The sequence below is a fragment of the Sipha flava genome, unplaced genomic scaffold, assembly GCF_003268045.1.
Source record: "Sipha flava isolate LNK unplaced genomic scaffold, YSA_version1 289_pilon_pilon, whole genome shotgun sequence".
Lineage (NCBI taxonomy): Eukaryota > Metazoa > Arthropoda > Insecta > Hemiptera > Aphididae > Sipha > Sipha flava.
Genome location: NW_020272960.1, coordinates 818,756 through 837,902, shown reverse-complemented (window position 1 = coordinate 837,902; position 19,147 = coordinate 818,756). Strand labels below are relative to the sequence as shown.

General features: G+C 28.0%; 1 protein-coding gene across 1 annotated transcript; it reads right to left on the bottom strand.

Moving 5' to 3' along the window:
* Positions 1 to 14,598: 14,598 nt before the first annotated feature.
* Positions 14,599 to 18,641, bottom strand: LOC112685737. Its single transcript, XM_025557705.1, has 8 exons — positions 18,216 to 18,641; positions 17,909 to 18,042; positions 17,720 to 17,833; positions 16,807 to 17,016; positions 16,557 to 16,734; positions 16,284 to 16,468; positions 15,925 to 16,090; positions 14,599 to 15,857 (listed from the first exon to the last, which is right to left on the bottom strand). Exons 1-8 carry the CDS (start codon positions 18,334 to 18,336, stop codon positions 15,373 to 15,375), a joined length of 1,593 nt encoding a protein of 530 aa, XP_025413490.1. The 5' UTR covers positions 18,337 to 18,641; the 3' UTR covers positions 14,599 to 15,372.
* Between the last annotated feature and the right edge of the window lie 506 nt (positions 18,642 to 19,147).

Genomic DNA, 19,147 nt, shown 5'->3' with positions numbered 1-19,147 from the left:
TGCATGGTCCCAAGCGATTTCGTCTTATCGAGGTTTTACTGTATATATATATTAAACCGAAAATTTTGCCGAATTTCAGGTTCACAGTACACACACTGGTCCAGTGGTCGATTCGGCTACATTAAAATTTGACTGTAGCGAAAACAGTTAGACCTGCAGTCAATATTATATTCGTACTCGTTTTGATCACGTTCCACTACGAGTCAATAATTTCTAATAACGGGTAAATTTCAGCCATCAAATGTAATAATGCAAACGGTATATATAATATACAGTATTCAAATTCAATTGTTATAATAGCGTTAATTCGTTTGAATAAAACATCTGTTTAGTTACAATATTCAGATGCCACAGCTGAAAAATCCCAATTCTAATTTTGATGCTCTATTAAATTAAAAATACTAAACTAAAACAACGAAACGCGTATTGCGTTGTCGTCTCTCTGTTTTTGTTTTTAATACTGTCAGCGCTAACTATTTAACATTACCCGAAAATGATAAAATATTTAAATTGAATGGGTACGCGATTTCGTGGTAAATGACAGAATTCAACCATAATATAAATCCGGCTTCACTCATCTAGGCAAAATAGCAGAATCGTAATGCGTAATATTGTTTTTAACCGGAATATAATTGTATTCCACGATATACAATTTAATTTTTAACGAGGTTTATTATACCTATGAATCATAGGTGTACTAAACCTCGTTATAGACTATCATAATGTAATATTTATTCATAAAGCTATGTACTAAATATGAACTTATATATAATTGTCAACGTCGTTGTAAATCGAAATGTATAAAATATTTCAAGTGCACGTTGGATTTATTTAAATATGACTCGCATCTGTTAATTTTTAAATTATACTTTGTATGGTTTTCGAAGCGATCTCATTTCAACTAAAAGTGATTTTTTGTGAAAACAGAAAAAAAAACACATGGATTGGATAACTGTTTCTAAATATTAATTTCTCTTTGCTTGTTTCTCTTTCTCACTGTTTCTCTCTATGTTTTTTATCAAAGTGAATACGATTGAAATACAATTCGCACAAATGTAATTACAACTGTGAACGAGAAACACGTGTAATCGTTAACGTAGCATTCGTCACGATTCATATGGTTAAACGTGCTACGGAAAAATAAACAGGCATTTTTATTTAAAACTGTTTCCTATCTGAAAAACATAACATATTACTGCTTCTTTCGGATGGTTTGAACGTTACGTCGCCACATTCGTAGTGATCGAGCGACGAAAAGTGTACACTGGACGGTTCTGCTCCGTCGTTTTCCGTCACGCCACGTGGCCGTCGAGGCAGTTCTCAATTCTATACGATGGTAATACAACTCTGTTTGGGGGTGAAAAGTATAAATCAAACTCGTGTGAGTTTCGCGGTAGTAAGCGGAAACGAGAGAAGAAAAATAACGCCATTGCGAGTACTTTATATTATACGGAACGGAGCCAATGGCATTAGCCCCCTCCCCCGCGAACTCGCACTCCAATAGTATATACATATAAGTACAACAGGATCTATATGCACTACGACAAACGGTGCGCACTATAATTTGAATGCTATGGATCGCTGACAAAGAAGCTAAATATTCTAAATATTACACTTTCAAACACACATATATATATATAAACGATATATTTGTATGATAATTAATATATTTCTCGTTCGACTTGGTAAAATAAAGAGAGCAGCCCAAAACGAAACAAATAATAGGCTTTGATGAACGGTACACGTATAAATACTACAATCGAACGGGGGGGAAAAAAATGTATATAATTTCAGCTGCGCGTGCGGCGTGTGCGTCGCGTACAGAGTATCATATTATAATACGCGTGTAGCGGTATAAAATACTACATGTGTGTATAAATAAATATATTGTTATCGCGCCTTTGAATTTCTGGCCCAAAGGGGACGGGAGAGAAAAAGTTTGCGCTCGGGGACAAAACGGCAAAATGAAAATAAAAAAAACCGACCCCCAAGGTCTGTAAATGTATATCTGCAGCACAAAGGTGTGCGCGCCGAGGCTTTTGTGAAAGGGGTGTACCGGGGCTTGTCGGCGGCGGCGGTGCGATGTTGGGGTTGATAAGCCATTATCGCGGCGCTGTCAGCTGCGACCCTGGTACTTTCAAAGGCCTAAGGGGTGGTTAAAAACCTAGGCGAAAGCCGTGCACCGCGAACGTACGGCGACTGCATCGCGAGCGCGTGCGCGCACACGCACACACTGTACACAACAATGATATTATATTGTACGTGCGCGTTTCATGTAGGTACGCGCCGCGGACAACCGGTTCGGCAAACAATGCGAAAAACGAACAAATAATGGTGATGGTGATGATGATGATGATGATGACGATGATGATGACGATAACAATAAAGCGCGTTCCCCTTTTTACAATTATTATTATTATTATTGTTATTATAATGAGCTGCTGTTGCAGTTGCTGCGACGGGTCTCGGACGGATGAGCGTATTGTACGCATAATATTATACGAAACGCGTCGCGCGTGTGCCGGCCGACGTGCGTTTTCGTCGTTTGCGTGTTAGGGTGGTCAAAGCTGATCGAGCCCCGCGAGCATGTCGGGAAACTCGTGTTCTTTACTAGCGGCCCCGTGGTCGCTGCACGGTTGACGTATACGAAGCGCAACAAAACATGATATGTTATAATTAGAACTGTGAATTTAATGCACTAAAAAATCTTAAAGAATTCATTAAAAATGTCGAAAAAAATGCCAAAAATTATAGTGTTAAATTAATTTAAAATGGTTTTATATTTATATTAATATTAGGTACATGATATTATACATTAGTATAATACACGCATAGAAAAGTTTTTATTTAATAAAAAAAAAAAGTTGATTGAATTTGAATTTTCTATACTTAATACTCTTCATCTGAAACATTTTTCAAACATTTTTTTTTTAGTATTTATTTTGTTGAAATAATAAAATAAACTTAAATATATTTATTTTCGGGTACCTTATTCATCTTTAGAATTTAATTAAAAATACCAGAAAATGAACTGAAAAGGGAAAATATGACCTAAAAATGGACAAAATTTACCTAAAAAATTAAGAACGTCAAAAAATGCGAAATAAAAAATGCACGAATGGGTTCGTAGTTACATGATTCAAATTATATATATACAATGCTACGTTTTACCATCACCAAAAATGCACTTTCCTACAAATTCACAGCCTTAATTATAATATTATGACGGTGATACGTATGGCGCGGGATGAAAAACGTGAACCGGACGATGTACGGTGTTTGGTCGTAAGGAAGGAAACACACATTTTCACCAGCGTCTTGCCTAGACGTTGCTAGATTTGCAAGCGTTAAAACAATCGCTCTGCATGAAACGGACCATATTCTTATCCAGTACTGTCTTATCGCATCGTGTTCTACATCCTCGTGCACATAATGGTGATAAGGAGGCATTTTTAATTACACCGAAATATCCCTGCGGATGAAGCTAATCGATGTGTTTTTACGTACGTGTGTACAATATTCGTTTGATCGTGCCGCGAAAGAACAACCGACGAGGGCACGTGCCCGCGGTACAAAATGAAATATATTGAGTATGTGCACATATATGCATGCAAACAACTACGGTGGCTACCTTTTTATTGTTACGAAGATTTTTTTTTCTTCTTCTAACGTGGGTTTCGCGAAAACTTCATGAGGTGGTCGATTTCGAACTTCTGTAAAATAAAAATATAATTCAACAAGTTCCCCCTTACCCCGACGACCGCCGTGTCAAAGGCTCGTAATTGAAACGCGTAAAGCTATTCTGTTCAACGTTTTTGTGGACGCTTGAGATATCCGATGTACGTGTATTGATCATCTGATACGCCTCGCTCTGTGCACATAATACGCATATCATACCACCTATTATATCGTTTACACCAATGGTTTGTGTTGTTTGTCTATTATTTTTATTATTATTACTAACAGATTAGTAATAATAATAAAAATAATATTAATATATGACATCTCTTCGAAATGAACTTCAACGTCGTACTAATAACTATGAAAAAAATCTTATAATCAAATGTATTAAAGATATCCCTACTGTTACACTTTAAAAAACTTTCAGAACATTTCTTATTTAGACTTAAATAATTATTACCAAAATGTACGTAGCTTATGTAATAAGTTATCTTTTCTAAAATTAATATCTCCTTTATCTTTGTATCCCATGCTTGCTTTTACTGAAACAAGGTTAAATGATAATATCTTATTAACATAATTAGGTTTAGATGATTTTATTATATACAGATGTGATAGAAGTAGTCAAAGAAGTTTTTTATCTAGAGGTGGCGGTGTACTTTTAGCCGTACGCAACTTTATTCCCTCTAAACCAATATTAGTATCGAATAATAATATTGAGCTTTTATTTTTACATATCCATATTAATAATCAGTCTATTATTATTGGCGTAGTTTATATTCCTAATCGATCAGATGAGAATGTGTTTAATGATTACTTTAATTATAAAAAATCAATTTATATCAATTTTCTGAACGCAATTTTCTTACTTCTAGTCGACTTTAATTTACCGTCATCTAAACTACCTAACTCTACTTATATTAATAATCAACAATCATATTTTAATTTTTCTTAATGAAATACCATAAAAAATGTTAAAAATGCAATTATTGACCTTGTAATATCTAATTCGTATCTTATTAATGTTGATAAAGTAGATAGCACCATCCCTGTCGATAAACATCCTCCAATAAATATTCGTACAATGAAACTGTATTATATTATAACAGCTTTTACAAGTGGAAATCGGGTGATTATAGGTCCATTGTAAACTATTTAGGCTTTATTGATTGGATAAAAAACTTTCAAATTGGAGATATAAATGAAAACATAGATTTTTTTTTATTCTCTTATATATCATGCAATTAATATTTTAATACATAAAATTTGCAGTTTTAATCAATGCTTCTTATTTGGTTTAGTAAAGAATTAAAAAATACAATTTAACAAAAAAAAATTTACATATCACTCCTATAAAACATCAAATTATTTAAATCCATACTTAGAATTCACCTCTCTACGAAAAAAATGTAATTATTTAAGACGACGTGATTATAATATTTATGTTAATAATGTTCAACACATGGTTAAAACGAAATACTTTTGAAATTTTTTTGATTCTCAAAAATCAACTAACAAATTACCGTGTACAATGTTTTACTTTAATGAGGAAGCAAGTTGTAGTAATTAAATAGTTAATTTATTCAAATCGTATTTGTCGTCCGTTTATGAAGTAAAACTAATTGACGTATCTATAAATAATATCTCGCCAAATCTATTAGACACTATAATCAAATTAACTTGGATAAAAATGATATTTTTAATGAATTATGGTTTATAAAATTGAATACTTCTACAGGTGCCGACGAAATTGCCCCTATGTTTCTAAAAGAATGTTCTTTTATACTAACCCCTGTTCTTTATTTCTTATTTAATAAATCATTACATACTAGAGTTTTTTTTGATAAATGGAAAACTTCATTTATTTTACCAATTTAAAAGAATAAGAACAAAAATCTTGTACAAAATTACCATCCTATTTTAAAAATCTCTTGTATTCCTAAATTATTTTCACAACTTATTAATAAAAAACTTATGCCATTATGTAATAATATTTTAATTAATGAACAATATAGTTATCAAAAAGGACGTTCAACAATAACTAACTTATGCATCTTTAAGAAATCGATATTAGAATCTTTCAAATAAAAAAACACAAACTGATGTTATATTCACAACCCTAGGAGAAGCTTTCGATAAAATGAATAATAATTTATTAATTTCAAAACTTAAATCCTATGGATTCTATAATTCATTTCTCTCATGATTTAGTACATTCTTAACAAATAGAATACAAATTGTTAAACACGAGAATTTTATTTCAGATAATATTTATGTTACATCTGGTGTACCCCAAGGCGGTCACTTATCACCATTATTATTCTTGCTTTTTATCAATAATATGCCAAGCGTTATAAAACACTTCAAATTTCTATTATTAGCAGATGAATTAAAATTATTCAAAAAAAATTCGTTGCTATGATGGCGGATTTCTTCTTCGAGCGGATGTGAACTCTTTTCAAGGGTGGTGTAATGATAATGGGATATTCTTGAATATAGCAAAATGTAAAATTACCTCTTTCTCCTTAAAAAATAACAATTTTTTGTTATGATTATACTATTAATATTCTTACTATCACTAGGGTAAATGAAGTAATTTATCTCGGTACCACATTTGATTTAAAACTTTCCTTCAATACCTATATCGATGTTATCACCAATAAATCGTTAGCTAAATTAAGTTTTATTAAACGTACGTGTAGAGATTTTCTTGACGATATTGCTCTTAAATTGTTATATTTTTCATTAGTGCTTTCTCATTTAGAGTATGAATGCTTTGTATGGAGAAATAACATAATAAATCAATCACAATGTCTCTCAAAAATACAAAATAATTTTTTGCAATTTTTAAGTTACTAATGTACGTAGAACTCCTCATTCAGATTATGATATTGCACATATTTTTTTCACAATAATGGCTCTGGATAAAAGACTTAAATTATTAGTACTCAAATTTTTACTTAAACTATTAAATAATATCGTTGACTGTCCAGAATTAATGGAGCGTTTCAATTTTAAAATTAATTTTCTTAATTCAAGAAATAAAACCGTATTTTACTTACCCAGTATTTCAAAAACTACCTCTCTTTATCACCTTCTTATATTTTGATGTCATAAATAATATAGATTTTTTTCACGCAGCACTCTTAGATCTAAATAAATTATTTTAATGTATTCCTAAAAATGTCTATATTATAATAATTATTGTTTGTCTTTTAATTATATTATATTATTATTTTTTTGTTTTTGTTTTTATGAACAGTTTATTATACTATGTACCTACCATAATATTTATAATTATATGTCATAACTTTTATTCTTTTCAAGTATTATGTAAATTGGAATTTTTTTTTCCGTAATAAATAAATTATTATTATTATTATTATTATTTTATTAAATCGCTGGAAAAAGTCCGAACGTACTTATACATCTACACGTCCGACGGACGTCGTTAACGCCGGATCACCCAGTACGTAATTTTACTTCATTATGCATGCATCGATGTACTAGCATTGTTTTAATCGAACGGGTCTAATATAATTATTCTTCGTCCACTTTTAAATGTATATTCATTAATAATAGGTACATAGATTATGGTACCTACATTATTTTATGACTATTACCTATATCGTACACATCATCTACATGTCTATTGTTCTATGATATTCCGAGATCAAAATAACATAATAAACGCTGGTATATCATCGTTATAAAAAAAACTATACGATCAAGATTACAAAACCTACGAAAATTCTGCCTACGGAGGATATCGATTATTCCGATCGGTATCGTATCGAATAATATTACGAGATCGTGTACGCATTACTAGAAAATAATTGTTGAAATTTAGAAAAGTAAAACTTTTAAGTGGTATGACTAACAGTCAAATCAGTTATTCCAAAACGGTATTTGAAAAAATTAGGAATATTACATTTCCCGGGATTAAAAATAATTATTGTACCGTTTAATTTACTAATAGATATTCTTCCCAATTTAAAAATATAATCCTGATAAATATTACTTATTACTTATATTTATATTTGAAAATGAGTACTACATTTGGTAATAAAATACAATTGAATTACATTAGGAACTATGAAATTGTATATAGAAAGATGAAAAAGTTCATTGCATGATGATCATGCATTTAAAAAAAATTAAATAACTTAATTAACAGCAAAACTATGGATATAAGTAATTTTTCTTTTGTATATTCGTAAAATATACTTGTAAAAAATTACGGTTAAAAATATTTTAAAAATCTTAAAACTGTAATCTTTAAACAAAAAGTGTTCTTGGTTTAATCAATTAAATAATTAACCACAGTCAATTTCTATACTATAATATTACTAAAATTGAGAATAATAAAATTAATAAATTTAATGCCAAAATTGTTAACGTAAAACTATTAAATAACTATTGGTTATTATTTCAATCAAACAATAGTTAAACAATAATGTTCTTATCTAGAAACCCAATCTAGAACTGATGTATGTTACAACGTACTACCACTATGTATTTTCCTTATAAAATTTAAATTAAACTTTTTTTTAGAGTGTATAATACTGTAAGACGGTTTTTTTTTTCGTTAGATCGAGAAATACATCGTAACAGAGTATAATACTGAAGTTGAACCTATCAAATCCGCTGTGTAAGAAAAATAAATATACGTAGTTAACAAAAGTTAACACAGTTAACAGAAACTTAGAGTTACCAAATAAAATACAGACATTTTAAAATAATTTGTTTTCTCCAAGTCATTGTAATCCCACAGTATTACGTTATATGTTGGTTACACTTCAGAAATATTAATAAAACGTATTTCTAATACTTTGGAACATACGATTTATTCAACGTTTTTGCATAGTAATTATTGTTGAGAACATAATTGGTATTAAAAAAACTCGAGAGTTACTCCCATCATGACTAAAATTAAACAAAAATTGGTCTGTTTTTGTATTTTTATTGTCTAAAGTTGATTGTGAACATTTTAATCAGCTACAGGCACGTAAGCGTAAACATTTTTTCTAGTTTTCGTTATCTCAAATAATCGAATTTTATTTTTATTAAGTATTTTTTTTTTATATATATATATATATATATATATATATATTAGAGAACTACCATTTAAATTCTTCGAATTCATTAGTTATATTTATAAACGATTGTTGTATTTTATTTTGCTACACTGATATTTTTAAACGTTCGTTTTTTTTACGAGTGTAAAACGTTGTAAAAATAAAATATGTTTATTAATAAAACTTAAAGAGTCATGTATTATCGAAACAATGTTAAACATTTTTTATATTAAGAACTATGTTTTAATTATGTCTTAACACTTTATAAAAAATTAGTAATTTTTCATAAAACTGATATGAGTGTTAGTATTTAAATTAAATTTTTTCAGTTTGTTTTTCTTAGAATCCCATTAAAAAACATCATGTATTAAAAATGTAATTATGTTATTTGACTACATATACATTTGAAAAGATTTTGCACCGTTCAATAGACCTGTGACTTATTTTATTTTGTCATTGATTTGTACCTACACTTAATATATTTTGTACGAAACGAGTTTTTTTGACACTTGAATTTTAATACATAATAGAACGTTCCGTATAATTTTGAAGTAAAAAAAATCATCGGAAATCATCCGAATAAATTTGTTGTCCAAATATCTTATTGGATTATTCAGAGTTACAGTAATTTGTTAGTAAAAATATCACATTTTAAATCAACATTTATTTATTTAATTACAGAGAAATAATTGAATTAATGATGTTTATGAAAAATTATATAAGTTTTTAGTATTTCATAACTTATTTGAATCTCTTAAATTGGTTGTCAAACAAAAATGTATTTTAATTTCAATATTTCCCCTAACTTGAGAGTTGTAAAAAAAAGTTTAAAAACATTTAATAAACATTTTATTAATTATTTAAACATTGAAATATAACTTACAATATTATTAATATAAAACCATCGTAAGTTTCTTTAAAACTTTCTATTAATCAGTGTAGGATTTTTAAGAGGTAATAAAGCATACTGATATTTTAGTTATAATGTATATTTTATACTCTATACGATTTTGGTAAAGTAATAATTAATAATTCATAATAATAATCTCATGATAGTTTTTAAATTCTGAAAAAAAAAGTGTTCTAATAATATTATTTTACTATGATGTCTAAACGATTTTTAATTTTAATCATAGTAAGTTTTTACCGTGATTAAAATTATAAATGATAAAACCGTACTAATAGACTCATTTGACAGTAAATTGCAATTATTTTTTGATTTTATGTGTAACTTAGGACGAATATGTAAAAAATACTTAAACATTTTGTTAAACTATGCAGAATAAACATTATTATATTATTTTATAAAATTAGTAATTTGATGATTTGAAAATGCAAAGCCAGTATATTGGCTACCGTGAGCCATTCTGTCCAGTAATAAAAAAATCAAAATCTTTGGACTATTATAAACGTTTCAAGTATAAAACGTACCTTAAATAATTTGAACCAAACTCAACCGAATTATATGTTGTAAGACTTATAGTCAAAATACTTACATGTCAAATTATTTTATTTTGAAATGTATTTGAGTTGCAATAATTTATTTTTTAGTAAGATATTCAATGCCAAATATATATCATTAACATTCACTTAGGTTATTTTTATAATTACTATTATTCATTTTTTTTTTTTTTTTTTAATGCCATGATAGTTTGTATGTACAAATAGATAATATACCTCACTTGACGCAGGACGATCATGCCACCCTCGTCTCTCAAGATTTTTATTATAATGATAACGTTTAGTATCAGTGCATGAGACATATTTACATATTTTATCATATTGAACGTTTTAATTTATTTTCAAATTTCAAACGTTAAGATCAAACTTTAAATTCTTGTTTTCTGGCCAATAAGAACATCGTGTAAAAAAAAATTGAATGGCGCGTTAAAACTTTCGTCTTTATTCTACGCAAAATAAATCACTTGAAAAACTCATCTTAAATAAACTTATGCTGAAAAGAAAATTATTTTATTATTATTAGCATATAGCATCAGCATAAGTTATTTTAGTAAATAATACAATTAATGGTAGTTATTATTAAGGTTATAACATGAATTATTAAAATTTAGCAATAACTAGTGTAGAAACAGCGAATAAATAAACAAATAACTAAATGAATAAATAATGTAATAATGTAAGGGCTAGAGACTTATAATTTTATAACTATTAAGTTTTTTTATAGCGATTGTCCAAATTTTCTAGTCAGTTGATCATATTTTCTCTACCTTCGTGGATATTTCTTAATCCTTCGTCAAATTTTGTTAGAAGACAGGTTTCCACTATATTGTATGTCACATTGTTTGGGTATTTCAACAACCACTAAGAGGTGACTCATTCATACTCCATTTGTGCAGCGAACGATCACACCTATCACTAGTGGTTCTTATTCTATTCATTTCTATCCATAATGAGCAAGAAAATTCGTATCCTGAAACTTTCTGGATGGGTATCCTTCAACCAATTCTACGTTTCTTCTTTGGCATCTTTTTGACGACTTTTCCATAGATTCTCTATAATCGCTTCTGTTCCGAATTCGATCCACAACAATGGATTTTATCCACAAACCAGGGCTTCTGGATATAAGTCTTTTTGCTGTGTGTAGATAAATGTCTTCGTATGTTGGAAGGTTCGGATTTTGTTTTGTTTTATACAACAAATAGTGAGTTACTGTTTTTTATTTTCAGGTCATCGGGTGTAAAGTGTGCAAAGGCAGGAAGCCATTGTATTCGAGTAATTTGAGGGGGAGAAGGGCAGTGATGTTGTCGTACCTTCCAGTGGTCCACCCTGTGAGTAGTGACAGTGATCAGTTTAAAGCATACTTTCTCGAAGCAACATCTGCGAATATAACACAACGATAGGATAAATCAAAGCGACATCGATCTGGCGGCCAAACGCTCAAGGGTTTCCTGGCCCGATCGGCAAGAACGGTGCTCTTCGGGGCTATTCTAAACAGAATAACAGAAATAATAATTTTAAAACGTACCTATTCAACCAGAAACGTAACCACTAAAACGTGCACATTGTACCGGTTCGACACAGGGCGATACAGCCAGCAAGTACCTAGGCGCGCGCACTGTAGTAAGTAAAGTCGTTCGACTGCAATGTTAACTTATTATCGTCACGCGTGCCCGACCCCGCGGTGCACAGGTATAAGTGCGCAATAGATCTATTCGCGATTTCCCATATACGATTGCGGGTCGTGTACGGTTATACGTTTCGACTTCGTGTACCTCTCGCGTCGTATGTACAAATGAGAAAAAATAATAATAATAATACATGGACACGATCGATTAATTCACGACACGTCGTGTGCGTTTTAAACGCAATAATATCGTTCTAATAAAAACTGGCCGTTAACATGCGACAGCCGCGGCGGCGATGGCGACGGCGCCGGCTACGGTTTTAATTCTTCATTTATTTATTTATTTATTTTTTTTTTTTTTTTTTTTTGTAATTGTTTTTAATCTCATTGCCTCATTTTTCTTGGAATCGTTAACTTTTAAATTGAAAACAAATGCAGAAATCCGCTACGAGCATCGTATGCGCTCGCCCGGAGCAGCTAAAAAAATATACATTTGTATTTGATGTGGACAAATATTCTCGTTTTGAAAGCCATTTCAACAATTAATGCAATGGAAACAAAACATGTATTAAAAAAAAAAAAAACATTTAACACACTTTTTATCGCTTAACAATTATGCCTAATATGGTATACGTATTCAATTTATGGCTCGAAATAAAAATAAAATTACTCCCGTCCGGGAAACGAATGAATTTACATAAAAGTCTGTTTTGGATAGTTGCACTCAGAAAAATATTTACTAATATCAATGAAAAAGGTATATAATACTAAGGAAAAACGGGTATGATTTGGAGCCTATGATATCGATTCATAGAAATATAGCATATTATAATATTATATTAAAGCTAAATAAATTTCATTAAACCAATGTTTTATTTCATTGATTATAATTCTGTAATCCATAAATTTAATAACTCAGAGATTAAATTAATGAAAATTATGTGCATTAATTTAAAGATAAAAAAAAGTCAAATAGTATTTAATTTAAAGAAAAATGTCTTTAAATTGATTTCTCAACAAATTTAAAAAAAAGGAAACTCTTGCATTAATTGTATGTTATAATTTCTTATTTTTAAAGAGTATTGGGATTAAATTAATTTGATTTATATATAAACAAATAATGAACTGTAAGCATTGCTTTTATGCTATTTATCCTTATTTTAAAACAATTCTTGGTTTTAAAACAAATTTTTTTTTTTTCATAAAAACTATGATTTCTTTGAAAATTATAATAAAAAATTATACAGTTGATATAAATAACACTTTATCATTTTACTATAAGTAGAATCTTTTTTATTGTTTGAAAGTACATATGATTTCCTAATACAATTTATGAACAAGAAAAATATAGTATATAATGTTATAAATAATATAAATATATATAGTGTTATCAAAATTATATATTGATCAAATATATATAGATCAAAGCTGTGTTTATCAAAAAATTAAAAAATAAACATAATTAGATACAATACATTACAATACAATATTAATAAATGAAATAATAATACATAGGTTCCTTATAATTTAGGATTAGATTAAACATCAGTTAAATAAAAATGTACATAAGTTTATATAAAAAATACTGTTGTATGTATAACTTATACTATAAGTTATAACATAAATCAAATTATATGTATTTTAATAAATATTCTATGTAAAGTAATGTTTGACCCGTATTACCGTGTCTTTATTATTTAGATGATATAAATGAATTGGAGGACCCATGAAATATGTATTACTTTTCAAAACATATAGACCAGTATCAACATTTGAGACAATATAACTTACAAAATGTTTGTTATAAGACAGTACATTTAGAGTATGACATAAAAAAAACACTTTATCATCAGAACATATAATTTTTTTTAATTTATATACTAATATATTATTGTCAAATAAAGCTGTTAATATATGATTGATTTTATACACTGTGTTGTTATATACAATTTGATCATAACAAAGAGCCTGATCAAGTGTCGTCAAATCATTAGATGAAAACAAAATTTTAATTTTTTCAAAATATTCACATGGAATGTATTTTGTTAAATATAGATTCTTCATATATACCAGTAATTTTACAATTATTAATCTTAATATGTTCATCATAATTTTGTTTATTACGTAGTAAGTTAATACTTTCATTGGTAAGTTCTTGCGTACTTTTTTTGTCAGAAATACAAAAACGACAAAAATAATTAGATGAAAATGACCTTGCAAATCCTAAAATACTATTTACTCCAAGGTTATCCCCCACAACTAGACCCAACAGAAATTTAATCTTAAATTGTTTTCCATCATTTACTATTATATTTATTCCATGATTTTGTAATTCATTAATTTCATCAACTAAAAAATAAAAACATTTATCATTTCCAATCAATTTTACATCTTTCGAGTTAAATAAGGCAGCTACAAAAATATTATTTAAATTTGATTTTAGAGCTTCAGGAGCAGTTGGAAATGAATAATAAACACCTAAAACTGATGATGAATGTGAACCCAACGAGTTGTTCACCTCAAAGTCATCAAAATATAAGAAGTAGGGTATATAAATGACACCGTCCTCATTGAACAACAACATTTTATCTTTCCATAGTTGACTATTAATGAAATTTGTAAACCCATTTTCATTTTTCATTAAATCTTGATTTTTAATGTAAGAATCTAAAATACCTGGTGCCTCAAAGTATTTTCTAAATTGAAATTTTAATGGTAGGATAACTCCTTTGACTTTTTTTTCATCTACAGTGTTAATGTTATTCATTCGCACATCATCTATGGTGTTATCCAAAGTAATAATTTTAGGCTTTTCATAATAATCATTAATTTCCAATGATTTAAGAAATTTGAACTCGGTATCTAGTCCTACAAATGGATTTTCACAGAAATGAATGATGGATTTAAGTGCATTTTTTTGTATAGTGTTATTGTCAAGAATTAATTTCTTTAATTCATGAGCGATGGAAGTGGTTATTATGTTTGTTACATTTTTTTGAAGTTGGATAGCCTCTTTCCTGGAAAAATTAAATTTTCCATAGTAATGGGCAGAAAATTTTATTGCACATTTTTCTAAACCATCAATATCAACATAATTAGCACAAGGTTCATGTGTTAAAGTGACCATTTCTATATTTGTGTTAGCGTTATTTGCAATTTTAGTTGAGGAATTATTATTTTTTTTAAAATTATGATTAGAATTTATATTATTTAACATTTCACATTTCATATGTTTAGAAAATGTACGATAAGCCGAAAAAGTTTGTGAACAATGCGATATACCACAGCGATAAAAACTCGATGATGATAATGAATGAACATACTTTAAATGTACCATGAATTGATCAAGTTCAGTAAATAAATCTTTACAAATAAAGCAAATTAGATCCATTGTTTAAATAAATGAATTTATATTTACAAATCGTTATACATAAATATTTATTTATTTAAATGAGTCATGTTACCAAAATATTAGTTTGAAAAAAAAGAATTAACAATATTATAAATACTAAATTTAACTATGAGAATTTAAATAGTAGATAAATCAGAAATTAATGATGTTAAGGAAGAACTTTTAACATCACACTCATTATGAATATCATAGAGAAATTTTTGTATAAATGTCCAAACTAAAACAGATTGAATGGGATACTGTAAATTGAACACTTGGAAAATTTTAAAACATGTGTCTAATGCACGAACTATGTTAGGTAATTTATAATAAGTATTGAAATAATATACATAAAAATCTTTTGTACCATCTATGTCAGCTCCAACAATGCATATGAATGGTTGTACTTTTTCTTTGTTTTTGTAAGCGTTGTCAATTTGTAATTGGCATTGAACATGTAAATCATTCAGTGAAACCACTTGTAATAAAAAAGACGTTTTGGCATCGGAAATAGATGTTTTGACTATGCGTCGTTTGTTGGTAAGAGGATTTATTTCAAATGATCTGGAAGTTGGAACCAATAGAGCATTCATTAAATCCAAAACTAAGTGATTTCTGGTTTCTACAAAAAACAAAAATAAGCATTACTTAATTGAATTAATTAAAATTATAGCTTTTAAATATTGTACCAATATCTGTTTCTTTAATTTCTATTAAACGCTTGAGTAATAATTTGCTGTTTCCATCTTTTATGTTAGTGATCATTAACGGAATAATATTAATAATAAATGTATCCCACTTCACAAACAGTGAGTTTCCTTTTGTAGGATGTATATAATCAAAATCAATATCAATCTAAAATAAAAACAATCTAATGTTAAAATTAATATAAACTACAAGTATTAAGCCACAAAACATTTAACAAAATGGCAGACTAGTAATATATTATTTTGATACAAAGCCAAATTATTAGATATAGGGCGTGCATTTATAACTACTTAGTATACACAGTTGGAAAAAATTTTAATTCAATAAAATAAAATATTACCAAATTGTAGGCAAATGACTGTTTCAAAATAGGCCATTCGTCAAGAATATCAGCTATGTTGATATTCTGTGACAATAAATAATCTCTACGAATTTCACAAGTTTTTTGCCATTTTGAAGTTACTTCACTAATAGGTTCAACATAAAACTGAAGCCATTTCTTTAATTCAATTAAATCTTCATTTACTATATAGGTACATATAACAATAACCATTTACCATAACTATTACTGAAATTGGTTTATTTATCTATTTATGACTATACAATTATTTACTTATAGTTATCTTTTGTAATGTAGATATTTCCTCTAACGTAGCAACATCAGAATTTTTTTTCACTTTTTTTGGAGGACACCATAACTGATGTCGTCGTAATTTGGTTAATGTATTATGATACTTTTGGTACAATATTCCCTTTGGTTTTTTACCAGGTACATTTATGAAATATATTTCCTATACAGGGCGAAAACATTTGTTTAAAATTACAATAATTTAAATCAAAGATCTCAAATTGTAAAAACGAACCTTGACTTCAGATTTGAATATATTAACAATACCGTCAGAAATATACTCAATGATTTTAGGAGATGCATAAACTTTATTCTGGACCATGTATTCAATAATTATTTCAGATAACATTTTTCTTAATTCTTCATTTAGCCTTAAATTTTTTTGGTAAAATGACAATATCATACTTCCCTTTCCAGATAAATTTAATATATCTTCTACACATATCTTAAATAAAAAAAAAAACCAATACCTATTGTTTTTACAAAGAACTTTTATGTTATAAATATTATTAAGAGGGCGCTTCACTCGCAAGTGTTGTCTCTGGTCTTATAAATGCATAACATAGCAAATTGTACATGCTGAATAATCCATTCAACACTGTTAGGATAAATAGTGGAACGAATTGACCTATTATCAAATTTAAAAGTGAGCATTTTATCTAAGTGAACTCCTTAGATCTTTTTTAGATTAATGTAAGTTAAGAATATTTCAAAATGCACAAACAATTTATTCTTTTTAAAATATATTCATAACATGCTTTAAAATTAAAATATAAAAAAATATCTATGAAATTCACCAGATAATATTCTCATTTCTACATTTGATAATATAGTTAAATTCACTCCAATATTTACTATAACAGCGTTTAATGGATTATTCAGAAAACTAAAATTTTTCCATGTTGCACGTTTTTAAGACGGAGACACCACCTGCGGGTGTATCGTCATCATAAATATATTTTAAGTTATACTTATACTATCTATATACTAATTGACACATAATACCTATTTTAAATGATGGTATAATGTTATATAGTAAACATTTTGAAAAAAATAGTAAACAACTAAAGTTAAAAATTAGTTTAACATTTTAATAAATCAATAAATATGTATTCATTTAATAAGTTTAAGTATTATGAATTAATTACTTGATTTTTAAAAGAAATTGGACTACTGCTACTGGAGCTTGTAGTAGAGTATTCAGAAATCTCTGAATCTGATGAATAATCTAATGCATTACTTGCATTAACAGTAGACTGTTTCTGCAAAAGAAAGATTAGTTGCCCTTTTAAAATATCCCATCTACCAGTTAAAAACTTCTATTTTGATTAACTTACACCAACAAAGTTAGACTGCCACTTTTTCAAATGATTCTCAAATATAATTCTTTGTCCATACAAATTTTTTGGACAAATTTCATTTAAGTGTTTTTCGTTTGTGTATTTAAGGCTTTCAGATGTTATTCCATATTCTAAAATATAGATTATATAGTGTTTGAAATTTAGAATTATATATTTATAAAACGCACACTAAGTAGTATAAATACCTACAAATAATAGTTATATAACGTATTGTAAATCTCTTTCTCGATGTATTTACAAGTATAAACCGTTAAAATACAAATAAAAAAATGTGGGTACTTACCAATAAATGCGTTGAAGAAACAATCTCCTTTTAATTTAATTAATAAATTGAGTAAGTCGGATTGATCAGGAAATTCAATATCTTCGATGATCACGGGAGCATTCAAAATAATTTTTTCCATGTTGAAACAATATAAAGAGCATGTATACACGAAACACGAAGTAAGACTGCAACGGGTAGTTAACACTTTTACAAATAACTAAATATAATAGCAGAGCGTGTTAATTGGTTCGATTGTAATGTTCAATTTCCGCCGCTGCCACCGCCGCGGCCGTCGCCAATATACGGATCGCCGTTATCAAAATAATTGTTAGTTAATATTGTTAATAATAGATCGAGAAAATCCTACCCATAAATTCTAAAATAAACTTTGAGTGTTGAATCAATTGATGGCATAGTATAATTATATCATAGACGAATTGTATTGATTTTAAGAAAAATCTAGTGCTTACAAATAAATACTCATTTAATTAAACTAAAGATATATTTGGTTATTGGTTGAAAGAAATAATCATTATTTTACATAAATTTAGTATTAATCTAGAATAAAACATTTATTAGAAATAATGTTTTATTATCATTAAAACATAGGGCCTTAGAGGTATTCAAACCTATCAAACTATTCTTTAAATTAATTATATTTTTTATACATTTAAGTAGGATGTATGCTTGAAACGAATCTATAGACTTCATTATTTCAAACATTTTTTTTTCGTTAATTTGATTTGGTCATCTTTAAATTATGGATATTAATGTATTGAATATGTATTTATTTTAAAGAAAATTTGATTAATTTAATATAATTTAGTATTAATTCTAGGTAAATCGTTGAACTTCAAAATAATGGTTCCATTTCATTAAAACATTGAAAGATATTTTTCTGAGTGTGGAATAATTTCTTCAAACTATACTTCCGTTTCTACGTAATTTTT